The sequence below is a fragment of the Chionomys nivalis genome, chromosome 7, assembly GCF_950005125.1.
Source record: "Chionomys nivalis chromosome 7, mChiNiv1.1, whole genome shotgun sequence".
In the NCBI taxonomy this organism is placed as follows: domain Eukaryota; kingdom Metazoa; phylum Chordata; class Mammalia; order Rodentia; family Cricetidae; genus Chionomys; species Chionomys nivalis.
The window spans coordinates 59,216,153-59,242,371 of record NC_080092.1 but is presented as its reverse complement, the minus strand read 5'-3'; the positions used below and the strand labels follow the sequence as shown (position 1 = coordinate 59,242,371).

Below are 26,219 nucleotides of genomic sequence, written 5' to 3'. Positions count from 1 at the left end.
CCTGGGTAGGCAGGGTAGGGGCAACACCCAGCTCCAAGGGTCATGTGTCAATTGCTCAGCTGAGAACTTGGCTTGGGGGATTCAAAGGCTAGAGGTGGGCTGGGCTGGAAGGAGCGCTTGGCTCCTGCCCTGTACAGCCCTGACTGAGGGCTCTACCAGCCCAGTGCCCCAGCAGCTTCTGTGCCCAGCAGGAGTGAAGTCCGGGCTTTCCTTCAGTAACCTGAAGCTTTTCTTTCTCATCTTCGCCCTCCCTGGCCCCACTAAGTCTTCCTGGTTGTTACTCCTCCTGCGGTCCCTCCTCCTTACTCCCACCTCCTGATTCCAAAAACACTCTGATTGCCAGGGTGGGTCAATGGTTAACACTCAGCTGACTTTATATAAGCTGCTCTGGGCCACCTGCTGTGCACAGTCTCCTCGGTCCTTCAGGTCCTTCAGTTTCGTGGCTCCTGCAGGCGGCTGCTCTGACAGCCTCAGCCCCGGCTAGCTAGTCCTCACCATGGCCACCTGCTGGCAGGTCCTATGGGCCTATCGTTCCTACTTGATTGCGCTATGTCTGCCCATTTTCCTGTTGCCTCTGCCAATCATTGTCCGAACTAAGGTAAGGATTGTGGGTCTCCCTCAGCATAGATAACTCTAGGGGTGGCAAGGGAGAGATCACTGGGGCCAAAGGGGGGCATCTTTAATTTCCTCTTCACTTCCCCTCCCCTGAAAGTGAAGCCACCACTTCCTGTCTCCCTGGGAGCCAAGGGTGGTTTCATTCAGCACTCAATCCCTGTGCAAAGTGCTCAGGTACATTGGAGCCTGCGGTTTGAGGGACAGAAACAGTTGCATAAAGGAAACGCAGGAACAGGCAGATGAGTTTCTCTGTGAGATGACAGGCTGTGTGTCCACTCAGCCCTGAACTTAGTGCCAACCAGGGACAGAAGAGGCAAGTGCATAGCTAGTTTCTGAGAGGGAGGGCGGGAGAAAGCTGGCCTCAGGCAGTTGTACCAACCCAGGCAGAAACAGAATAAGTGCTGACCTATAGTCTCCAGGTGGGCCACTGAGGAAGAGCCCTTTCTGTGGCTCCTGCCTTCTTCCCTACTTCAGAAAGTCATGCATAATCCTGCTCTTATTCATTTGAACCCCACCACCTGTCTCCTGCCTATACTGTGTGCACCTAGGAGCCCTGTTCCCCATCCTATGAGACAGGTCCCCCTGTACCATCTACAAAAGGGGGAAAAGTGAGGGTAGAACTCAGTTCTGTGGAGTTTGGGTCATACGCCCTCTTGGGTTCCTCTATAAGAAAATGAACATTAAATAATAAATCTCAAATTAGTCTGGGAGCCTGGGGATATAGTTCAGTAGCAAGGCTCTTTCTTTCCTGCCACATGCAAGACCCCAGGGTTTGGCCCCTAGCAATACCAAAACTAACAAGAAATCCCTAAATTTTAGCGAAATTATCCTGGAGCTTTGGGAAGGAAGCCCCTAAGAGGGTCTCAAACCTTAACTTTGCAGTCTAGCTACTTGTGCAAATGGTATGACTTGAAAGAGACAGAGCTGAAGGTGTGGCCAGGTCCCTAAAGCTGATACTGAATCTTGGCCCTGGACCATCCCACACCCCCAGGACTGCCCAATGAGCCACTACTTGTTGCTACAGATAGGGAAATCAAGAAAGGCCTTTGGTTATGTTATCTCTGAGGGAGGAGGCCCAGAATATGGCCCCTAACACCTGCTTAGGAATAAAGCCTTACTGATTTTTGAGATGACCTTCTCGGGCCAAAACTGGTGGCGTCTCTATGCCGGGAATCTATCAGAGAGATTCCAAACAGGCTGGAACCTGTGTGACACCACCGCCACCATCCTGGGAGAAGCACACACAGTGCAGAAAGATTCCCTGTTTTGCCCCAGGGTAGGGAAAGCCTGAGTTGGTGCGGGAAGCTGTGCCTCTTGGTGGGAAGGAACTGTGTTAGGAACCATGGGCTTCATTCCATTGTATGTGGTCCTGCTACTTGCCTCTGGCACACAGCCTCTGCTTACCTTCTCCTGTCTCAACCAACTATCCTGAGAGGCCAGGCCGACCTCTGGACCTTGGGTTCCCACCCCACACAGGAATTCTAACCCTAAATATGATCAATTTCGTCTTCCCTGCTTGGCCGCGCCCATCAGTATATAAACAAGCTATTATGTGTCTCACGTCAAACAAACAAGCTTCCTTCAGCTCATATTCATTCCTTCTCTGAGATGCCCGCCCCCAAGAGCAAGCCTCAGAGTGTGCCTGCCTGCACACACACCCATATTCTTTCTCTCAGCACCTCGTACTCTGCTATCTAAATTCCCATCAGCTTCCAGGGTCCCAACCCAAGGCCCGTGCTCACCTTCCTCAGCCCCGCAGCAGGATTTGTCCCAGCTGGTCACATCCTCTTTGCTGTGTTGTCTTCACTTGACTTTGGCGACACCTAGTTTTGCCCCCCCCTCCCTTCCATGCCATTCCCAGACTCCTTCTTCATCAGACTCTGCAGGTTTCCCTGCAACCCTCCCGTGCCCCCACACCCCTCCCAACTTCTGGCCAAGTAATTGTATGTTGTCTTATGATCTGAAAAGCATCCTCTAGCCGGGTGTGGTAGTGCCCACCTCTAATCTCAGCATTCGGAAGGTTGAAGTAGCAGGATCATGAGCTCAGCACCAGCCTGGGCTGAGTTGTGAGAACTTGCCTCAAAATCAAAACAAGAACCCCACCCACCACCCCCAAGTGTCTCAATGCCCACAAATCCTCAGTCTGGGATCCGACTGTAAACCCCTACAGCTGTATGAGCCAGCTAACTTGGTCACGTGGCCCACAATATTTCTCTATATGAAACCTTTGCTTCTCCCCAACCAGCTTGAAGCTCAGACCACCATTGCAGAAAGCTCTTCCCACAGTCTTGCTGAGACACGTTTCAACTTACCATCTTTCAATGCTAGCCTTAACTTAGGTCGTTCTGGTTGGTTCAGCTTCCTCCACCTGCTCACACAACCAACAGCAGGACCTGTGTGCTCACTGTCCCCTCCACACGCTACACATGTTTCCGGTTTATGATCAGATCAAATGCCAGTAAATTCATTCTAAGTCAAGACTTTTACAAACGGAAAACACACTGAGTGTACCCACTAACACCCACCCACTAATCACAGCCTTGCAACGCAGCTTGGGGCAAGGCATGGTTTGTTCCTTTTCCTTACTCTGTCCAGGAGTTGTGGCTTGCTACCAACACCCCTTATCACCTCAGATGATCTTACCACAATTCTCCAGCCTGGGGAAAGATCAGTTTGTCACCTTTCCACCTTCCTAAAACCAGGAACTGTCAGAAGTTAGGGACATCTGTATTCTGAAAGACATCGTCTCCACCTGGGCAGTCTCTCTACCCTGTCTTGTTTCACCTGGCCCTGACTTCCTGCCATCACTTTCCACCCTACTGTCAGGGAATCCCCAAGACCTCCTGCCAACCCCATACAGCCTTCCCAGTACAGTTAGAAATCAATTTGAACTTAAGAAGCCCGAGGCCCCAAGACTCCACACGGGCAAGCCTTCTGCTCAGACTCCATTCCCACCATCTCACCTCTGCTCCCGGCGGCTTCTCTCTGCTCCTGTCTGGGCTCTTCTCCTCCCAGATCTGTCCTCCTCCCATTCCTCTTGCATGTATCTCAGAAGCCCTCTGTGCTACTAGTTGCTCTGGTGTTCTATTTGCAGAGAAGTCCCTGTTTAAGAGTGTGTCCAGGGCTGGGGTTACGGCTCCGTGGATAGAGAGTGCTTGCCTAACATACATGAAACCCTGGGTTTAGACCTCAGCGCTGAAGAAACTAAGCATGGTGGCACACTCCTGTAATCACAACAGCTGGGACGTGGAGGCAGAAGAATCAGAAGTTCAGAGCCATCCTTAGCTACACAGTGGGTTTGAAGCTAGCCTGAGATAGACAAGATTCTGTCTCAAAAAAAAAAGTGTATATTTGTTTACTTTCTTCCTAATTTTTGAAGCAAGGACTTTGCCATACTCTCTGCAGACTCCCATGGTCAGGTGTATCAGAGATGTTGGGTAAATAAATGAAGGAATATGGCAAAGGAGGAACATTTCCTGAATTCCTATTGAATCTGCTCTCTGTAATTAGCCCCCAAACGTAAAACTGAGCCTCCTAGCTCTGGCCCTTAGCACGAGAAGGAGAGCCCCCACTGAAGTTCAACCCTCTGTAATAAAATAGCTAACATTCATTGGATGTATTTTATGCACTCGGCATCGGGCCAAGCACCTCGAAGCCTTAGCTCACTTGTTTCCCACGGAAGCCTCTGCTCAGCTGTGGTGTTACTGGTGCTGTCTCCATTCCACAGTCATGTAAACTGAGGTCCAGAGGGATGAGGTAACTTGTTTTCAATGTCATCTGTAAGAAAAGAAAAATTGGAGGCAGTCATCTGGTCTTGGGGTCTCTGCCTGAAGCTGTCTGGAGAGGCAAAGAGGCTTCCATTCAGCCCCTCTCAGGCCTGCCTCGTTCACGGCCACCCAGCCAAGAGTTCCACATTCATTCCGTCACCAATGTGAGGGACAACCTCTCTTTTTCCCAGGGGTAATGGGACAAAAATACAGATATTTTGCCCCCAACCTTGTTAGGGTCCAAAGGAGGAGACACGTGTTTGTGCCACACAGACGGAGCGAGGGAGCCGATGAGCTTAGAGTAGGCAGTGACCTCTCCTAAGGAGTCCAAGTGTGCTGAGTAGCCACAAAGGGGCGGGTATAGCCACAGCAGCTAGAGGCCCTCTGAGGGCAGGAATGGGGGAGCATGGGACCAGAAGAGCCATTAAGTGAAAAGAACGACCACGAGCCTCTTGAACTGCTGTCACCTTTGACAGCTGACAGGGCCTGCAGTGTGGCATTTGCTCAGCCCTGCAAGCAGAAGCATCCCTGTCCAGAGACCTCCTCCCCACTCTTCTCTTCCCTTACGGGTAAACCTCGTACACAGTGCTGTGAGTGGCAGGCACCATTCATGTGTTCTGGAGAGAGGGTGTGGAGGAGCCGTCTTTCCTATAGGGTGACATGGGACACACACACACGCAAATATACTGCCCAAGCTGTGGAAGCAATATGGCAGGTATCGCCATATATGGCCCGGGGAGGAGCTGCCCTCAGTACAGGGCTCAAGTAGGGCCCCCCAGGGAGTGAACAGTTACCCTAAGACCAGAGTGGCAGTAAGAGCCAGATCAACCCAGCTCTGGGTGAAGAATTGTCCAGGCAGAACCTGTAGCAGGTGCAAAGGGCCAATGCAGGGGTGAGCTTGGCAAGCTGACTGGGCAAACAACAGTGCTGAGCTAGGGGCCTGCGCCATTACAATGTTGGGATGATCAAGTTTAGAAAGGAGAGGAGAAGGCAGCCTATGGCAGGCCTGTGAGGCTGGGGAAGAAGTGGGGACTTTGTTCTTCAGGCAATAAGGAGTAAATAGAATGCTCACATCTCTATAAATGTCAGTCAAAAATGCAAAAGCCTCTTGGAACCCAAAAAGATCATCTGCCAAAAACAGTAATGGCGAGGCAGGCGGATCTCTGTGAGTTCGAGACCAGCCTGGTCTACAAGAGCTAGTTCCAGGACAGGCTCCTAAACCACAGAGAAACCCTGTCTCGAAAAACCAAAAAAAAAAAAACAGTAATGGCACCATGTTGGTCAGAGATTGACTGAGACAAATATGTCTCTGCTAAGAACAGAAGAGGGCAGCGTCTTTAATCGTGGGCACAGAATGCACTTTAGAATTGGTAATAAGCATCCTCAGGACAAGCCGAGGCCCAACGGCAGAGGATATCTGTGCAAGGAATTTAGACCCTCTATCAAGCTCTGAGGAAGCAGGATGCAGAGAATAGAACACAACTTTTGGAGCCAGGTAGATAACCGAGGGCACTTGAGGCCGTGTGTGGAGTATATGCTATCGTTTATCCACAGATCAGAACACCACGGCTAGGAGGAGATGCTACAGCCAGCATCAATCAGGGTGTCCCATCTCCAGGGCTCTGGAAACTCCATGAACTTCCTGTCTGCTGCTCCTTCCTGGAGGCACAGAAGGCCTTGGGCCCTGTGTGGACGGCCCACTTTCCCACAGCTGCTCAGATGAGCTGTGGCTCCACCAGGGCCTCAGACCCTCCTGTCTGTGAAGCAGGGAGGCGTGTCTGTGAGCTGTGGTCCCCAGGAGCGGCAGAGAGTGGCCCCTGGGATGGATGGAGATAAGTTTTGCCTGGAAGATTGAAAAGAGGAGCCACCCCCTCCCCAAAGCCGGGAGGTCCCTGAAGTAAAGACAGAAAGTATTCTGACATAGACTTTACCCCCTGATAACTAAAACTTGACCTGGCTCATCAGCGTCCCTAGGAACATTGTGGGAAGGAAGGTAGAGTCTTCAATGGTAAAACCTGATCCAGTGTGGGTGGTGGCCCTGGGCTTCTGTGAGGACCATATTCGCTGAGGGCTGTGGGATTGCCAGTTCACTCAACTTGACTGAGTCCACTCAGACACAGCAAGCCTGGCTCCAGGCACAAACCGTGATGTCAGGAGTTGTCCCCAAAGCTTTGTTAAAAACCCTGTGACAGTTGGTTGTGGAAGACAGAAGCAGGAGGATGTTTGTGAGTTCAAGGTCAGCCTGGTCTACAGAGCGAGTTATGGGGTAGGCTCCAAAAGCTACACAGGGAAGCCCTGTCTCAAAAAAACAAAAACAAAAAGCCTGTGACATTGTGAGCCCACTGTTTCAATCTGATGTGCTGGAAGCCCCATCTACTTGGTAGAAGGAGGCAGTTATTTGAGTCTAGAAGTTCAAGGCCATCTTGAGCGATACAGTGAGACCTGGACAAGGAGAAAGGGAAAGAGAGAGGGGGGTGGGAAGCAGAGCTGACAAAGGCACAGCTGTCTTTAAGATTTTTCAAGTGATTGGCTAAAACTCTGTGACTGTGAAGAGTTGGAATGTGGCCGATCAAGAATTACAGAATTACCTTCAGTTCCCATAGTGACCATTCGCTACTCAGCTCAGTATCTACCCTAACATCGTCTCAATAGCGAGGTAAGGCTGATAGAATCCTTAGGATCCTAGGAGCCTCTGCTGAGCCTGGAGCTGAGAAAGCCGTCAGCTAGCATGTGAGTGAGACCCATAGAAGAGACCTTCCAGCTTGGCTGTGGCTTCTCGTTGCCTGTCAGGAAATGATTTGGTATCGGACTTTCTTCTGCTCTGCAATCAAAATTGTGCATGTACCCAGGTGTGGTGGTACTGCCAGGCGGTGGTGGTGCACACCTTTAATCCCAGCACTCGGGAGACAGAGGTGGGAGGATCTCTGTGAGTTCGAGGCCAGCCTAGTCTACTGATCAAGTTCCTGGACAGTCAGGGCTACGTACTGAAGCCCTGCCTCAAAAACATCAAGAAAAATATAAGTGCACATGACCTTTCCCAGACCTTTCAAGGATGTTCACACCTGCCAAGGATGTTCACGCCTGCCAAGGATGCTTACACTTGGACCAACAGACCCTTCTTTTTGAAAGAGCTTTGTTTTGGAAGTGGAAGGGTTGGAGAGAGAGAAGATGGATGCTGACTTTCTCTAGTTCCAGGAAGACAGAGTGAAGAAGCCAAGAGGAACAAAGTAAATGGCACACACCCCAACGAGAACAAAGCTGTAGCCGCCATCACTGTGCTTGGCAGAGCCTCAAAGGCAGGCAGGGGCACGGGAGGCTTTTGTGGGGATGGTGGCTTCCGGTGCCCCTCAGGGAGGCTGCTGGGGAAGGCCTAGAAGAGGGTCACACAGGGCCATTGCTTGGTGGGGTGATACTTGGCTGTTTCTGGCTAGCCTGGAGTTGGAATTGGGAGACAGGAAAAGGACACACTCCTGTTGAGAGTTAAAGATGCTGGATGTAAGGATAGGGCTCTGAGCCAGGTGCTTCAGAGACTTGGAGACTAATTCTCATAGCTGAACTGGCCACTGTCTCCTTTGTGATATTCATCTATTCGGTCATCAAAGGTATTCGGCATTTAACATCTGCCTGTTATTCCTGGGAAGGATCACACACATACACACACACACACTCACACACCCGAGTTCTCTCTTCATTTCAGTGTAGCTCATTTTCTTCAAAGTTCTGTGTTGTTTTACTTTGTAAATTTTAAAAGCTTAGTCTGAGGAAATGCAAGGCTCCTTCAGGTATGAAGGGGTCCTGGTTCCCTCCAGGGTAAGAAACCCTCCGAGGTCCCTCATGTGTGTACAAATGGTGGGCTCTCACATGCCCACCATAGCACCCATGCGGCCTTCCTCCTTTCTCTTCTCCTTTCCTTCATTATTCTTTTTCTTCTTGGGCTGAGACGGAGCCCAGAACCTCTCGTGCTAAGCAAAGTCTCTGCTGCCAAAGTTTTCCCAGCCTTTGTACAATCAGGTAATTAAAAGACCAGGCTGGCACCCTACTGTCCCTGCTTCAGCCCTTCAAAGGCCTCCCATTTCCATGATCCTGTCTTCTAGATAAAGTTCTCGATCTCTCTCAAGGCAGACAGAACTCTTTTCAAGTACATACATCTTCAGGATCCTGACCCAGGCCTATCTCAACCCCTGGAAGTCTTCTCCAATCTAGCAGTAGGGGCTCAGGAAAGGTCATTTCCCCTTGGACTCTCACTCTTCTGGTCTCTCCTTTGCAGCAGTGCCTGTCAGGTTACAGCCTAAATGCCCCAGCTTCCTCCAGGCCCTGGGAATGTCCCTGCACCCTACCAGTAGCATCCATGTTCTAGAGTCCAGGGACAGTGGAAATGCCCCGCTGTAAGCCACCCATCCCCACCCCAAGTTAACCTTCAATCCCCAGCAGGCACAAGCAGGGACACATTTGAGACTGTGGGCGTTTGCTCCCGCCTCGGAGCCATGTGCTGCATGCGCTGTGTCTGTGATAGGTAAAGGCCATGTCATCCACAGCCCTTCCCTTCCCTGCCTTTTCTATTCCCCAGGGTCCAGAGTCTGCCCTGGCTTCTCTGGCACCCTCATTTCCATGTGTGCCTCATATAGTCACCTGGTTCTCTAAAAGTTCAAAGCTACTCTCCAGTGAACCCTGCCCCCTGTGTCCTAGGTGCACCCCACCTCCACCCCTCCCTTCCTGCTCCCCACTTCCTCCCTATCCTATCCTATCCCCACCAGAAAAACTGTCCCTTCACTTCCTATAAAGGAGACACATGCATGTATGGCTGGAAACACTTCGTAGTGTTTTTTAGGAAAAAAAAAAAAAAAACTCCAGAGAGGTTAAGTGACTTGTTCAAAGATATACAACAATAAATCTGGGTCTGGGTTCTTAGGTTTGCTGAATAGATTTTTTTTTCACTGTGAAAGAAGCCTCCAACCTATACCTGGAGGATCCTCTAAGGAGCTAATCTTCCTGTCCACTACTGACTTTGCAGGCCAGCCCACAGAGACTCCCTGAAGACCAAACTGGTTATATCACGCCTTTTTTTTTTCCCGAGACAGGGTTCTGTGCAACAGCCCTAGCTGTCCTGGAACTCACTCTGTAGACCAGGCTGGCCTCGAACTCACAAACATCCCCCTGCCTCTGCCTCTGCCTCTTGAGTTCTGGGATTAAAGGTGTGCGCCACCACCACCTGTTTTCATTGCCTTTTAATGCTGTGCATTGGTTCACTCTTTCGGCAGAAACAGGATTGGACAGTTTATGGTCCAGTGACAAAAATTAATACCCATTTATTTCATAAAGCTAAATGCTGCCAAGCAAGGCAGCACACACATATGACCCCAGCATCTGGGAGGCAGAGACCAAGAGATCCCATCCATGACCCATAGAGTGAGCCTCGCTCTAAAAAAAGATGGGGAGGAATACCCAGCTAAGATCTAGGAATGAATTGATGTCAACGAGGCAAAATGGGAAGGAAAAGGAAGTCTAAAGAGAGGGACCTCTGCAAAGACCTCTGTGGCCAGACAGAGGACGGAGTGCTCGAGGAAATCGAGGGAGACCGATGTCTGCTGAACTGGAGCAGAGTAGGCAAGATCAGAGTGTTGTGAGTAAGGCACCCAAACCCAGCTGTGGGACTCAGTGGTAGAGCATACCCCTCAGCTCTGAGACCCCTAAACAACAAAAAATAGTTACTATGACAAGAATTAATTGCTTTAGTGTTACAGAGAGGACCAGAACTGGAAACAGCTCCCCTCCTGGGCCTAGGAAGCAGAAGGCAGAAAGGCTCAGTACAAAACTCTCTGCTGTTTACTGAGCCCTGGACCCGTGACACCCCTGGCACAGTCTCTGCCTTCGCTCCAAATGGGAGCCTGTGCCCCTGGGATCTGGACCACACAGTCGTCCTATGGTGCTAGGGGGCTGCCAGAGGCTAGACGTAAGCCACTGGGGCTTCGTGTCAGGGCTTCCAGTCCACAGGGCTGTACATCAGTGAGCCCCAGTGTGGCTTGGAATCCCTGGATTCCCCATTCCTAGAGCTGGGGATGCCAACCTGGAATCAGACATATTGTGGGACAGAGGAAAAAGTCCCACCAGTGCCTCTAGCAGTGCCCAAAGGGTGGCATCTAACCACAGAGCCTTGCAGAACGCTAGCAGCACACCAGCTCCAAGCTGGACCGTCCCACCTTCAACAAGTGCATCACTTCTATTTTTCCCAGAATATTACTTGCAAAGGAAAGCAGTTAGGAATCCTGGTTTCCAGGAAAACCCTGTTGCAGTTTTAAAATACACATTCCATTGTTGGTGCCTTAGAGAAAAATATGGTGTAGAAACTACTGCATTTCCAAACAGTGACAGTGTAAACAGCATGCTGACTAGATTGGGAGGTAGCTGCTGGAACTGATGTGGGCAGGCGTCCAGTGTCTGATAGCTACAATCCAATGTCTGTAACAGAGCCAGGCCTGGTGGCACATGCCTATAGTCCCAGCTACTTGGGAAGCTGAAGTCACTTGAGTCCCAGAGTTTGAGGCCAACATGGATAACTTAGTGAGACTCTGTCTCAGAAGCAAAATATCTGTAACAAAGTCCCCCAAAATAATGATGACAAGGAGCTGGGGAGACAGCTCAGTGCGTAAAGGGATCGTTGGGAAAAATGAGTCACAGATCCCCAGTGCCTGAGTTTAAAAACAAGTGCAGGGGCTGGAGAGATGGCTCAGAGGTTAAGAGCACTGACTATTCTTCCAGAGGTCCTGAGTTCAATTCCCAGCAACCACATGGTGGCTCACAGCCATCTGTAATGAGATCTGGTGCCCTGTGATCCCAACTGTGTGGTGCTGGAGACAGGAGAATCCCTGAGATCCTTAAGGCTTGCACATGAAACATGAAAACCATACAGATAAGCCTCAGCTTCATAATCCTGTTTTTCTTTTGTTGGTGTTGTTTTGTTTTGAAACAGAATTTCTCTGTAGCCCGAGCTGTACTGGACTCATTCTGTAGACCAGGCTGGCCTCGAACTCACAGAGATTCGCCTGCCTCTGCCTCCTGAGTTCTGGGATTAAAGGTGTGTGCCACCACCGCCCGGCCATGAACCTGTTTTAAGTTCAGATACTTCTAAGCTAAAGCAGACAACTGCCTTGCCCGCTCAGACATCCTCAGAACGCTTCACTTGTCTATGTGGGCAAACTCATCCAGCACAAACCTACATTTTTGTTTTTGGATTTTGAGTTATTTTATACATATATCTCTGTTTATATATTGTGTGTATGCACACATGTGTGTTGTACATGTATGTGGAGGTCAGAGAACAACTTGAGATTTGGCTCTCTCTTTCCACCATATGAATTCTAAGTTTTGAACTCAGGTTATAGGACTTGACAGCAAGTTTCTCTACACACTGGGCCATCTTTCTGGCCGTTTCTTTTTCTTTTTTTTCTTTTTTCTTTCTTTCTTTTTTTCTTTTTCTTTGAGTAAAGGTCTCATATAGCCCTGAGTATGGCCTTGAAATCCGACCCTTCTGCCTACCATGCCAATACTAGGCACCACCACACTGGCACAAGCACCGCCATGCTGGCACAAAGCCTACTTTATAATGAAGTGTTGAATGCCTCTTTTTATTTATTGAACACTGAATTCAAAGTTAAAGACAGAGTGGTCATACATTGAGAAGAAGGTATAGCAAGATATGGAAGGCTGTGGAAAGGTGTGTTGGTATGGGAAGGCGTGATAAGGCGTGGTAAGGCATGGTAAGTATGATAAGATGTGGCAAAGTATGGTAAGGTGTGGCAAAGTATGGTAAGGTGTGGTAAGGTATGGTATAGTATGGTAAAGCTTGGCAAAGTATGGTAAGGTACAATAAGGTATAGTAAGATGTGGTAATGGATGTACAGGGTTGGTAAAATATGGTAAGACATGTTAAAACATGGTAAAGTATGGTAAGGCATGGCAAAATATGGTGAGATGTGATAATGCATGGTATGAGATGGTAAGATGTGGCAAGGTATGGTGATGTCTGGAAAAGTATGGTAAGGTGTTCATGGTAAGGTAAGTCACTTCACGGTAAGGTGTAGCAAGGTATGGTTCCTAGCGAGTGCTTATCAGTTTGAACATTACGGTGTAGAAGACTCACAGTGGAGCCATGTGTGAGCCAGGACAATCTCTGCTGACTTTGTCAGCTATGCTCATAGTCTTCACAAGATGCTCCCAAAGAGAGAGCATAGTTCTTCCATAGAAGTTCATGGGTCCTCAGGATTCCATGTCCCAGCTGAGAATCCATAATCCAGGAAGAACAAGCTTTGGCAGTTTTTTGTTTTGTTTTGTTTTTTGCATTTATTTTGTTTTGGTTTTGGTTTTTGAGCCAGGGTCCCTGTGTAGCCCTGTCTGGGGACTCACTCTGAAGACCAGGTTGGCCTAGAACTCAGAGATCTGCCTATCTCTGCCTCCCGGGTGCTGGGATTAAGCACTACCACCCAACTGTGTCTTTCTCTTTTCATCTGTGAACTGGGGAGAGCATTTGGGACCTCAAGGAACAGCTGAAATGTTACTGAAAAGCATTTCAAACCCACTGGTCATGGGACTTGGCAGGGAGACGGCTTGGGATGCTCAGCAGGGCAGTTTTTCTGGAATCAGCAGTGTTGACCCCTAACCTCCTTCTGTCTCTGGTCAGACAGCACGAGGGTCCAGAGGTGATGGCCTGTCCTTAGTCTGAGGGGTGGGTAAGCAGTTGTCTGTCCAACCAGGGCAAGTACAGAGGAGCAAGGAAAAACTGGCATCAGCAGAAACCAGCTGGTCGAGGAAAGAGGTGGATCAAGGGTCATGGGGGCCCTACCCCTGAGCTAATGAGTTCAGGTTCAATGCTAGAAGGGGTAGAGGTTGAGTGTGTTCAATCAATTCCTGGCATCGCTAAACAAACGAGAGCTTGCCTAGAGACAGCCAAGAGCGTGGCACCCAGTGCAGCTCCAAGAGCGCCTTCCTATGTGTTTCTGAGGGTGTGTTCTCTGGAACCCTCGGCCTTACGCAATCCTGCCACTCAACCCGAGTGCCTGTTCTAATGCCTGTCCTAACTCAGCCACTCCTCAGCTGTCCTGAGACCTTGAGCAAGGCACTTGATCTCCAGACACCTCCATAAAGTGAGACCACCACACCCACCTTAATGGCGCTTATGTTTTTAACAGAAGTCCTAAAAGTTGCTCAATAACAGCTTCCTCTTCCCCCAGGCCTCTCCTCCTCACTCCCCGAGGGAGAAACTCTCCCCAGCATCAGAGTACTAAGGCTGCAAGGCTGCAGGTGCTGAGGGTGAGCCTAGTGGTAAAAGAAGGCAAACAATTGGATGGATAAGGGAGGAGAGTCCCAGTCCATAGCTTATAAACACCCCCTCACCCCACCACCAACCCTCCCTACACCCCCCCCCGACTCCACCCCTGCCCTGTTCCTTTCTCAGCCAACAGTCTGGGCCCGTGTCTCCCTCTGGCTAATCATTCTTTGGCCCTGGGAGAGGCTTTGACAAGGAGGCTGGACCCCTGATGTCTTGGGCCCATGTCTGGCCTCCATCTAGCCTAGGCTTAAGATCAGGATCTGTGGGCCTAAAGAAGGAAAGGGGGGATTTCTGGCAAAATCTATGCCTCGGAGTGACCCCAAATTCTTTGCATAATGCAAAGATGGGAGACGCTCTCACCTTGTCTGAAAAAGTGAACCGCGCCTTGGTTTCTGTGCTGAGCAACCCCAACAGGAGGCAGATGTTCAGCCTCCCAAAACTTCAGGAGATCCTTTCCCTTGGACAAGATTAGCTTCACTAGGACTCCCCTTTAATCCCAGCACTCGGGAGGCAGAGGCAGGCGGATCTCTGTGAGTTCGAGACCAGCCTGGTCTACAAGAGCTAGTTCCAGGACAGGCTCCAAAACCACAGAGAAACCCTGTCTCGAAAAAACAAAAAAAAAAAACAAAAACAACAACAAAAAAAAAAACTAGGGCTCCACGGATCCAGATGTCACCAAGCTGTCCTGGGGTAGAGCTCAGAGGCAGAAGGCTTGCCAGCATGCACAAGTTTGACTCCCACCAAGAATCACTTAGTAAAGAAACAAGCAGGAGTTGAAGAGGATCAAGGTCCTGGGCCATGCTTTCCACCCCCTCCTCTCGCTGCCTCCCCTGGAGGCTTCTTGAACTATGTGAGGCCTCTTATAATGCCCAGCCCCAAGGTCAAAGACAAGAGGAGGACACTGTTTTGTTTTGTTTGGGATGGGGTCTCATTGGTGGTATACACCTTTAATCCCAGCTCTTAGGAAGCAGAAGCAGGTGGATCTCTGTGAGCTTAAGACAAGCTTGGTCTACATAGTGAGCCTGGAGCTAGCCAGTGCTACACAGTGAGATTTTATTTCAAAACAAATACAACAACAAAATGAATGAACCCAAACCTGAGATAGTGTCTTATGTCTAATCCAGGCTGTCCCTAACCTTGCTATGTCGCCAAGGATAAGTTTGAACTCCTGAACGGCTCGCCTCTACCTCCTGAATGCTGAGGCTTACAGGTTATGTGGTGCTTGGGATTACACACAATGCACTATACATGCTAGAACATGCTACCAAGTGAGCCATGTTTCTAGCTCTTTCTTCTTTGTTTCTTTCCATTTTGAGATAAGAACCTTGAACTTGGGAATCAAGTATTCTCGGACTCTCCTCATGCTGGCACAAATGGCCTGGTTTCTCCTGAGGGCAGAAGGGAAGGTAGCTATACCTTCTAAGCCCTCTGTCTGCTTCTCTCCTCCTGCCCACAGGAAGCCTACTGCGGTTACACCATTATTCTCATGGCACTGATGTGGTGTACCGAGTCCCTGCCCCTGGCTGTCACTGGCCTGTTTCCCATCGTCCTCTTCCCCCTGATGGGTATAATGGATGCCTCTGAGGTAAGCAGGAAAGGCTACAGGGGAGGGGTGGGGGTCTTACCTAGAGCCTTGGAACCAAGGACACCACTTCACAAAGTTGTGGAAGAAGGCAGAGGGTGTGGGAGACAGCCAGCTAGGAGGCAGAGAGTATCCTAGAAGCACGCATGGCTGTTGTGCGAGTTCATTCACAAAAGGAGGAATGAGCTCTGCCGGAGACGTGCAAGGCCTGCAACTGGAGGGGGGCGATGAACGCCAACTGGAGGGGGGCGATGAACGCCAACTGAAGAACTCCCCCAGCAGCAGGTCCTGCTAGCACATTGCTGCAAGTCGGGCACTGAGAGGCCGACCATGAGGATCTTAAGTTCAAGACCAACCTGAACTACCCAGGTAGACCCTGCCAAAAACAAACAAAAAGATAAACTGTCACCTGTCTCTGTATCCACAGAGCCAAAGTGAGGATTTTTTGTTTGTTTGTTTGTTTTTCGTTTTGTTTTTCGAGACAGGGTTTCTCTGTGGTTTTGGAGCCTGTCCTGGAACTAGCTCTTGTAGACCAGGCTGGCCTCGAACTCCCAGAGATCTGCCGGCCTCTGCCTCCCGAGTGCTGGGATTAAAGGCGTGCGCTACCACCGCCCGACTCAAAGTGAGGATTTTTATATAAGACACCCTTTGGATGTCCCAGGATGCTCAATTCCCTTACTTAAGATGTGTAGTGTTTCCATAGAGACTCACACACCTTCCTTGTGATACCCGATATGAGTACATAGTTGCCATAATGTATTGTTTAGAACATAGGGCTGAGGAGATGGCTCAGCAGATAAAGGCACTTGCTGCCTAGCCTCACACAGTGATCCACTTAGTGGGAGAAGGGACCGACTTCTACAAGTTGTCTTCAGACCTCCACACTCTAGCCATGGAACATACACACACACAAACACACACACACACACAAGTAAATGTAAAACAAATTTTAAAGACAATCATGTAGAGGCAAGCATGTACCCCTTTGGCACAGATGCAGTTTCTGCCGAAGTATTTTCCGTATAGGGGTTGCCTCATCCATGAATGCAGACCCCACATACAAAGGCCTAAGAGAGGACTGGCTGTATACACTTTTTAAAAGGTGTATGTGCTAGATGTGTGTATTAAGTCTGTGTGGATGTATGTATATGCATCACATTTGTGCCTGGTACCCTCGGAGATCAGAAGAGGGCATTGGGTCCCCTGAAACTGGGGGTTAAAGATGGTTGTGAGCTGCCATGTGGGCACTGAGAACCGAACCCAGGTCCTCTGGAAGAGCAACAAGTGCTCTTAACTGCTGAGCCATCTCTCCAGCCCCCGACTCTATATTTCTAATATAATGGCTCTTCGGTTTGAACCGTACCAGAACCACCTGCACTGAGAAGCAGAACAGATAGACGGGCCTCCCTCTGACCTGATTCCGATGGAGCTAAAAAGGGGATCTCATCTCAACCTCATTTTCCTTCTCTTCATTCCTCTTCCCCCTTCATTTTAACACTGGGTCTTGCTGTTCAGCCCAGGCTGGACCAGTCACACTCTTCCTGCTCCTGGGGTTCAGCAGAGCTACCAGGCCTGGCTGAGCGTTTTGTTTGTAACAAGTCTCAGGTGATGGTGATGATACCGGTGGAGACCGCACGTACTCTTCAGAAAGAGCCAGGGAGTTATCTTCTGTGCTCTGCTTGAAGCACATCTGTCCAGGCTACAGTCTCTTAGTCTCTCAGAGAGAAGAAAAGCAGTGAGTGTGGCAGGAGCCTGGTTCCTGTAGAATGGCTGATTGCCCAAAGGCCATTTCCTTTTGGTTCTGAGGTCTCAGAGGAATACCAGTTTGCGAGGCTGTCATGACCGGTCCCCATAAGTATCAGGAGGAGACACCAGAGTCTCAGGTCCATCCCCACTCCCCAGGTCGGCATAGAGTACTTCAATGACACCAACATACTGTTCACCGGGGGGATGATGGTGGCCATGGCTGTGGAACACTGGAAACTGCACAAGCGCATTGCCCTCCGTGTGCTCCTCCTCATCGGAGTGCGGCCTGCCCTGTGAGTCTGTGTGGGATCCAGGGCGGGAGAAACATACGGGCATCCCATGTCTGGAAGGAAGCCGGAATGGCGGAGTGTCTGTCTGTTTGCCTGTAGGTTGCTTCTGGGCTTCATGTTGGTCACAGCCTTCCTCTCCATGTGGATTAGCAACACAGCCACCACAGCCATGATGGTGCCCATTGGGCATGCGGTCCTGGAGCAGCTTCAGGGCTCACGAAAGGACGTGGAGCAAGGCAGCGATAACCCTGCCTTTGAGCTCCAAGAAGCAAGTCCCCAGAAGGAGGCTACCAAACTCGGTAAGAGACCTGAAGCAGACTCTGTCCCTAGACCTAAAGCAGATCCTGCCCCCCAGAGATGGCTTCTATTCTGAAAGGCCCATGGAAAAAGAGACAGGTGAGTGACTGACCTGACCAGGTCTTCCTGAGGTTTTCCCGGATGTAAAATGCCAGTGGAGACTGCTGAGATAACAACTCAAGAGGTGAAGGTGCCTGCCACCAAGCCTAAAGACATGAGTTTGATCCCCAGGACCCACATAATAGAAAGAGAAAACTGACTCCTGCAAGGTGTCCTCTGACTTCCATATGTGCACTGTGGCATGTGTGCATGTACATGTTTGTATGTAAAAATAATAATGTCCCAAAAATATTAAATGCCAACATCCGAGGATGCTCGCCTGGCATGTGCAAGGCCCTGGGTCCATCAAAACAGCAACAACAACAATAATAAACACTGAGCACAAAGCTAAGCGGCCTGGGCTAGCACATCTTAGCAATCCAAGAGTTTGGTGAGAAGTGAGCTGCAGTCTGGGGAACAAGAAGTGCTCTGGGCTTCATCCCTCCTACTTGGTCTAGGTAACCCTTTTCACTTCTCTGTGACTGTTTCCGGAGAGAAGTTGAACCGGATTGTGTCTGAGAACATCCCAACCCAAAGCTCCAGAGAATGCTGGAACCTGGGCACAGTCTCTGTCCCCCCTGGAAACTCAAGTCCAGCTGTCCATCACCAAGGGGCCCTGGAGGCGCCAGAACCCAGCCAAGATTCCTGCAACTCATCTTGCACCTGTCCCCATGAGCTTTCTTTCCCTTGTTGACAGATAATGGACAGGCTGTCTCAGCCTCTTCAGAGCCCAGCACACAGAAGACTCAGGAGCATAGCCGCTTCCACAAGGGCCTGAGTCTGTGCATTTGCTACTCGGCCAGCATCGGGGGCATCGCCACTTTGACAGGCACTACCCCCAACCTGGTGCTCCAAGGCCAGATGAACTCGTGAGTGCCAGGGGAGAGGGGGGCATGATGAATGGGGATTTGCACTCTTGCTGTGGTGAAAATGGGACCAGGTAGTTTCAGGGACAATGTCACACAATCGCTCATGTCCCCTTCATCAGGCTCTTCCCCCAAAATGGCAACGTGATAAACTTTGCTTCCTGGTTTGGTTTTGCCTTCCCCACCATGATCATCTTGCTGATGTTGGCTTGGATATGGCTGCAGATCCTCTTCCTGGGTTTCAAGTAAGTGGTGCCATAGGTAAGAGAAACCCAGCTTCCTACCTGTACCCCAGGAGCCTCTGATTCATCCAAACAAGGTGGGAGACCATACCATGAGAAGCCCTCTTCTCCTCTAAGTGACTGGTCTCCCATGCGATGGAATGAGCAAGCTGAGTCTGGAGGAATGGTGAATCCTGGGATTGAAAGCCATATCTTGTGTGTGTGTGTATGTTCATATGTATGCGCAGGTGCACATGTTTATATAAATGTGTATGAAGACCAGAGTTTGACATTAGATATCTTCCTCAACCATTTTCCCCTTATTTTTTGAGACAGGGTCTCCCAGTGAACCCAGAACTCCAGGGAGCCTTTGGTCTCTGCATCCCTAGCTCCATCTTTTATGTACAAGTGCTGGGGCCAGAACTCAGATCTTGATGCTTACATGGCAAGCATCTTACTTAGTCAGTAACCATCTCTCCAGCCCTGAAAACCACATCTCCTGGTACTCTCACCCCATCCCCACCAGTCATACACCTTCCCATAATGCTCCATGGTCTTTGGATGAGCACTTGGGGATTCCACACGGAGCAGTAAGTTAGAGAAGCATTTGAGGTGGTCCTTCTGTTTGCCTGCCCATGTACTGAACACGAGGACTCTTGCACCTTAGGCAAAGTCTCTATCCTTGCCATTCTCCATCTGATGAGTGATGATATAGTGGGGACCACAAGAGAGGAGAGCATAGGGAGTGGGCATTCCAGAAAGTTCCTGGACATGAAATCTCAGTTGATTCCTGCAGGACTGATAGTTAGCCAGGGTTAGAAGTGGGGAAAGGTATTCAAGCAGGAGAGGCGAGAAGCACAGAGGCCAGGAAGCCCTGGGAGTGTCTGAAAACACTGCTTCCCAAGGGCTGAAGTGCATGAGGCTGTCAGAGAACAATCGCAGAGGACTTTGTGTGCCACATAGAGTTGGGACCTTGTCCTTGAGGCTAAGATGAGGAGGTAGATTTTATCTTCATGCAACGCTGAGTTACTCCTCCTTTCAGTTTAGAGACCTATGTTGAGAAGTATTGGGCATGGTGGTATACACTTGTCATCTCAATACCTGGGGAGCTGAGGCAGGAGGATCATGAGTTGAAGGCCAGCCTGGGTTACATGATATCCTGTCTTAAAAACCCAAAGTGAAGTAAAATAGTCAGAGACCCTGCTAAGACTCAGATGAACTCAAGTCTGCAATCAGTTAGTGATGTCAACGAGCACACTGACCAGAGTGGTGATCTGAGTATTACTGGGGTGTGAGCCATTATTCATCCATTCCTTCCAGGCAGAGAGGAACCACAACAAGTTGTTAAGCTGTACTTTGAACAAATCACTTAAGCAGCTGCAAGGAGGCAGGCTTAAGGCTGGGAGCTGGTGTGAGGCAAGGCAGTAGTTGATGAAGTCAGCATAGTGTTGGATACTGGAGGAGCCAGAGATGTGTGAGACATGGTCTTTGCCCTGAGAAACTCACAGACCAGCAGATGATAAGATTTACCCAAGTGTAAAGCGAAATGCCAGCACATGGTAAAGAGACAGCATAACGGGGCAGGCAAACCTTCTGAATGGCTAAGGACTATGAAGGTATTGCTGAGGCTGGCAGTGACAGCCGGGGTAGGCGTGAGGGAAGGGAGCAGTTCCTGGACCGTTAACAGAAAGGGGAGCTCAGAATCAGAACCAAAGGACACTCGGAATCTGGGTCACTCCTCCCTCTCACTCTGGGCGCCAAAGGCTCAGCACAAGAGACCCTCAGAGGAAGGGCGACAACGGGGAAGACAAAGACGATACAGCTTTCTTGTTGAAGAAAAACCACAATCCCAAGCCAGGCCTGGTGGTACACACCCATAACCCCAACACTCAGAAGGCGGAGGCAGGAGGATCAGGAGATCAACTTGAACTAAAAATGAAACAAGGGGTTAAAAACGTAAGACAGAAGAGAGTTTACCTAGCATCATGAAACCTGGGTTTGGTTCCCAATCCCACATATTCTGGGCATGATAACGTATGCCTAGAATTCAAGGTCAGTCTGGGTTATATAAGACCCTGTCTGAGGGGAAGGGGGGGACTATGCCAAGATGCCCCTCTGGGTCTTGGACTCTCTTCTAGCTGTGAAGCCAGGACCTAAGGGTTTTGCCCCATGCCTGGTACAGACCGTTCACACATTGCCCCTGCCTCTGCCTGCAGCTTCCGGAAGAACTTTGGCTTTGGGGAAGGGGAAGAAGAACAAAAGCAGGCAGCCTTCCAGGTCATCAAGAACCAGCACACGCTGCTTGGCCCCATGAATTTTGCAGAAAAGACTGTCACCGTCCTCTTTATTTTCCTGGTGGTACTCTGGTTCACCAGAGAGCCAGGCTTCTTCCCAGGCTGGGGTGACACGCTTTTTGCCAATGAAAATGGCCAAAGGTGAGACCTGCCAGAGGGGGGGAGACTGCGGGGGACTCTGAACTAGAAAGGAAGAAAGGCAGAGGGAGGGAAGGGAGTTGAGGCGGGGACAGGATGCCACCAGGCATGTTGATGGTGGGGTCCCTTCTCCGTCCCTTCCTCAGCCTTCCCCTCCTGCCCCTCCCACAGCTTTGCATCAGATGGAACAGTGGCCATCTTCATCGGCCTCATTATGTTCTTCATCCCCTCCAAGATCCCAGGACTGACCCAGAACCCAAGTAAGCACCTGGCCTGGGACTGGGAAGGGTCTCCAGAGGGCCCCGCCTGCAGGTGTATAGCCTACTGCCTTCTACCACATCCAGCAGCAGCTAACAAAGCTTAGAGGGGTTGGAGTGACCTGCCAAGGACACAGGGACTCAGGGACAGAGATGGGACACGACAGGGATGGAGACTGAGGGACTCCCTTCTACCTAGCTTACTAGGAACACACTTAATAGGAACCCACTCAGGAAGGCCTCAAGTGGAGGGGAGGGAAGGCCTATTGACTTTTGGTGACCATCCTTGTCTGCTTGGGGAGCAGACAAACCAGGGAAGCTGAAGGCTCCTCCTGCCATCCTCACCTGGAAGACAATGAACGATAAGATGCCTTGGAATATCCTGATCTTGCTGGGTGGGGGCTTTGCCCTGGCCAAAGGCAGTGAGGTGAGAGCCTGTTTGAGGGAAACCCTGGGATAGTCCCTCACCAGCCTTAGGTACCTCTCCCCAGTTGGGTTCTTGAAGCCCAAAGGAAAGTAGGCCTCTCTCAGCGATGCGCCCCACCCACACACAGCCAATGCAATAGGCCTGAGCACCCACAAAGCTAGTATCGGCTTGATGCCATACCAGATGAAGCCTCCAGGGGGCGACAGATAACAGTCTTCCAAGGACCAGAGCGTCTTTTTCTTGACCTTCCATCCAAAAGAGCAGAAAGATTCGGGATACTGCAGCCCTAGACCTGGGTCCTGGCTGATGTAGGAGATTCCTGGGTCTGTGGTTAGTATATCCACAGACTGTGCCAGACACTTTGCTTGATGTGGAGGAGACAGGAACTCAGCGCAGGGCATAGCATCAGGTCCCACAGCCTGGCATGACAATGGACGGGGACAGACCCTGGGAACTGTCCATTTTCCAAGTAGCCTCTTCCAGCCTCTTCAAGCTCCATCACCACCACCAAAAGCAAGATCCCTTCAGGCCTAACGCTTGTGTGTGGGGGGGTGCGGGGGGAACAGACTCAGATGATCTAGGAGCTTCAAGAGAGCCAGGAAAGCAAGGTACTCACACTCACAAATCGCAGGTTTCCCACTAGAACCTTCTCCCCTCATCCCACTGGTCCCAAGGAGCAGCAGGGAGCCCCCTTGGTCCTAACTGGGCACCAACTTCCTTCAGAGTTGTTTGACTTGAAGGCCATGGAGGTGTGGGCAGGGCCAGGGCCACCCAGAGTTCCAGCTGGGGACCCGGGAGCTTTTCTGTCTCCTGTCACCTCCTTCTGCCATCAGCAATCAGGTTTGTCTGCGTGGCTGGGAGAAAAGCTGACCCCGCTGGAGCACATGCCGCCAGCAGCCACGGCCTTCATCCTCTGCCTATTGATTGCCATCTTCACCGAGTGCACCAGTAATGTGGCTACCACTACGCTCTTCCTGCCCATCCTGGCCTCCATGGTGAGCTGACACAGCAGCCTCTTCCAGGCAGCCCTCCTGCCTGTTCTCTACCCCACAGCTACTCAGGGGGCTGGTCCAAACCCCCTCTTCTGCACGGAGAGAACCACCTCCCAGGCTTCCCCCAGCTCCAGATGCTGAACTTCTAGGTCCCAAGGTCGTCTGGCCCCTGAGTCACCTATCCCAAGTGACATCACTCTTTGAGTATCCCAGTGGGGCTGACTGGAGGCCTCACCCACCTCCCCACCCAATCCCTGTTCTGGTCATTCCAGAAGTGATGGGGGTAAAATTGCTCCCTGGAGCGTCCCCAGCCCCTTCCTCCTTAGGCGTGTTCCCACAGCCTTTGATGACACCTCTTGAGCCCCTTTGAGATCGGTTTTATGGGCCCCTCCCCTCACTACACCCCACAGGGCAGGGCAGCACATTCATCTCCTCCAAGAGGTCAAGGGGCCCTCTCCAGGTCACCCAGAGCACTCTGCCCAGGAATCGGGTTCATGACCAGAGGGGGGAGGGGCGGGGTGGCCTCCCCACTGAGCCAGGACCAGGACCAACTGTGCCCACTGCCATCCTCCAGGCACAGGCCATCTGCCTTCACCCCCTCTATGTCATGCTCCCCTGCACCCTGGCTTCCTCCTTGGCTTTCATGCTACCTGTGGCCACTCCGCCCAACGCCATTGCCTTCTCCTTCGGAGGCCTCAAAGTGTCGGATATGGTGAGTGGCTAGGAGATGGGAATGCCTCAGCCCGCACCTGCCCTGCCTCTCCTTCTCATGGCACCATAACGCAGCTGAGGGACACTGAGGTTCCCAGAGAAGAGCTGGCCCTGGGGCTGGGGGACGGCAGAAACTCTGGTATCTTTGTGCTCTACAGTCCCAGGTCGCAAATAAAGGGAGGGGACATTCGGAAGTTCCAGGGGTGGCGGCATCCCCACTTAACGAAATGGCCTAAGAGAAAACAAGGCTCAGAGCCCCAGAAGCTTATAAGGAACCCCCACCTTCCCTGTTAGGATGGGCAGTCAAATAAGTGACAAAGACATTGCCTAATACTGCAGTTTAGACCGAAGGCAGGATTTCCCAAGGGCTTTGCTGATGAAAGGGGTCCTAAGCACCCCTGAGAGCTGAGGAGTGTGTTTCTGATTCACATTGGCTTGCCTCACTCTAGGCCCGGGCCGGATTTCTGCTCAACATCATCGGGGTGCTGACTATCACACTGTCCATCAACAGCTGGAGTTTCCCCATCTTCAACCTAGACAAATTCCCATCCTGGGCCAACTCCAACACAAGTCAATGTTTTCCCAGCCTGCCCAATTCCACCGAACCAGGCCTTTAGACTAGAATACCACCTAGTTCTGATGGGGAAAGCCCACTGGTGCCACTCCTCACAGCCAGGAGAGGGCGCTCCAAACGCCAAGTCCAGGGCCAGTGTTGGAGAGTCGGCCGGCGCATGTGCAATCGTGTATTCCTGTGTCTGCAAAGTTCGTGTGTCTGCTGTTTCTCTGGGGTACAAAGGAAGATGCTCGTGTTTCCGTACACTGTGCGGGGACGCGCGTGTGTAGTATGGCCTAAGGGCACCTGGGTGGCTTTATGTAAGGTGAACAGCGCCCGCCCTCTGTCTTCCAGCTAGACCTCCAGACCTATTTGCACTGTATTTATTGAAACTCTGGGCTGGAGGCGCCTGGGAGCGGGAACTCCAAAGTTCATTAAAGATGTTTTCAATAGAGTCCGGGTCATTTTCCCTTCGCGCTCAGGGCCTGGAAGCAGAGGTCGCTCACCCTGCCAGGCCGTTTGGAGTGGGCGCAGCCACCCAGCAAAGCTGCAGTGACTTCACCAGCGGCTAATTGGGAGCTGCCAGTCTCTGCGTGCCTTTGGGAAAACCGGCCTCCCCGTTCCCAGAGCACTCCCTGGACATTTACATAAAACCCTCTGCCCCTGCCAATTCCTCACCGACCCTTCCTCCAGCTGGAAAAACCGGTCCCGCTAGACTGGAGGAGACAGGCTGACCCATGCCAGGGTGCTCAGAAAGATGGACCCTCATCCAAAATGGCAGCCCACAGGAAGATAGATAAGACACCTAGATAGGCACACAGGAACAGGCTCAAACCTGCTGTGGCCTTCAGAGTCCAGAGCCAGACAGTATACAGCAATCTGCCTCCTTACCCATCCCACACGACACTCTCATAGACCCCAGATACCAGCGTCTGGCAAGGTGGGAATGGATGGTACATCACCATCCATTCTAGCTTCAACACCTAACCCCGTTTGGAAGTCCATCGCTGCATCTGTGTGTCTGTCCTAAGTCTCTCAGTGTGGATGGTGCCCTGCAAGCCTGGGATTCATTTGTGGAGTTTCCTAAGTCTTATCCAATTCCCTTCTGCAGCAGAGGGAAAGAGAAAAAGATAATAACGGGGGGGGGGTACCAGCTGTGAAGACAAAAAAGAGTTCATCCTGTTCACCATCTTTACAGAGCTGGGGACCGGTAGGGAGAGCAGCCAGGAAAGAATATGGCTGTCTCCGGGGGACATGGATCCCGACAGAAGATGCCAAGTATCCAGGGGGAGTGAGGTGTATTAAGAAAGTAACTCTGCCCTTACCCCCATCTCCCCCCGCAAGCTGGCATTCCTCACACATGAAGTACAGTCACAAACCACGTGAGCCCACCCCCAAGGCCTCAGGGGACTGTCCCCCAACAATGCAGTGGGCTCCCAGGAGGGTGGCGAGAAGGGTCTTCTCTGCTGCTACGGGTACCTGAAGCCCAGCTCTGGCTGGGGACGGCTTCACAGGGCACAAGCAACTGCCTGCCCATTTGTTGTTCTGAGTTTTTGAGACATAGTTTCCTCCTGTAGCCCAGGCTGGCCTAGAACTCATGGTGTAGACTAAGCTGGCCTTGAAAGTAATCTTCCTTCCTCAGTTGAGTGCCGCCAAATCCAGCTGGTGCCCACTCAACTCTAGACCCTGTTAGGGGCAGGTGGGCTTCCTGGTCCTGCCCTTTTCAGGACCGATGGACACCAGCCAGGCTAAGGCCAGAGTTGGTGGGCCATGCAGGTACTGTCCAAGCCTCCCTCGACTGCTCAGACATTCCCCTCCTCAGCAAGCTGGATCCAGGAGGGCTAGGCTGCAGGCGGCCCTTCGGCCTAGTCCCCATCATTAGCTGAGCCATAAAGCACAAGGACTGGTCTGGCCTTTGCAGGAAAGGCCTGTCAGCCTGGGTCAGGGCCTCACAGCGGCCTAGATGCTCCAGGCTGCAGCAGGTAGATCAGGCCTGCTAGCCTAGAATCCCAGGGCACCCCGCTAGGCACACATGTCCCATC

The 26,219-nt window shown here is 51.1% G+C and overlaps 1 protein-coding gene across 1 annotated transcript; it reads left to right on the top strand.

Moving 5' to 3' along the window:
* The first annotated feature begins 496 nt into the window (after positions 1 to 496).
* Positions 497 to 24,497, top strand: Slc13a2 (solute carrier family 13 member 2). The gene is made up of 12 exons (XM_057775964.1): positions 497 to 598; positions 15,161 to 15,289; positions 17,189 to 17,325; positions 17,422 to 17,621; positions 18,416 to 18,587; positions 18,707 to 18,829; positions 21,022 to 21,240; positions 21,409 to 21,497; positions 21,800 to 21,921; positions 22,755 to 22,916; positions 23,488 to 23,625; positions 24,074 to 24,497. The coding sequence occupies exons 1-12, from the start codon at positions 497 to 499 to the stop codon at positions 24,239 to 24,241; spliced, it is 1,761 nt and encodes a 586-aa protein (XP_057631947.1). The 3' UTR covers positions 24,242 to 24,497.
* Positions 24,498 to 26,219: the final 1,722 nt, after the last annotated feature.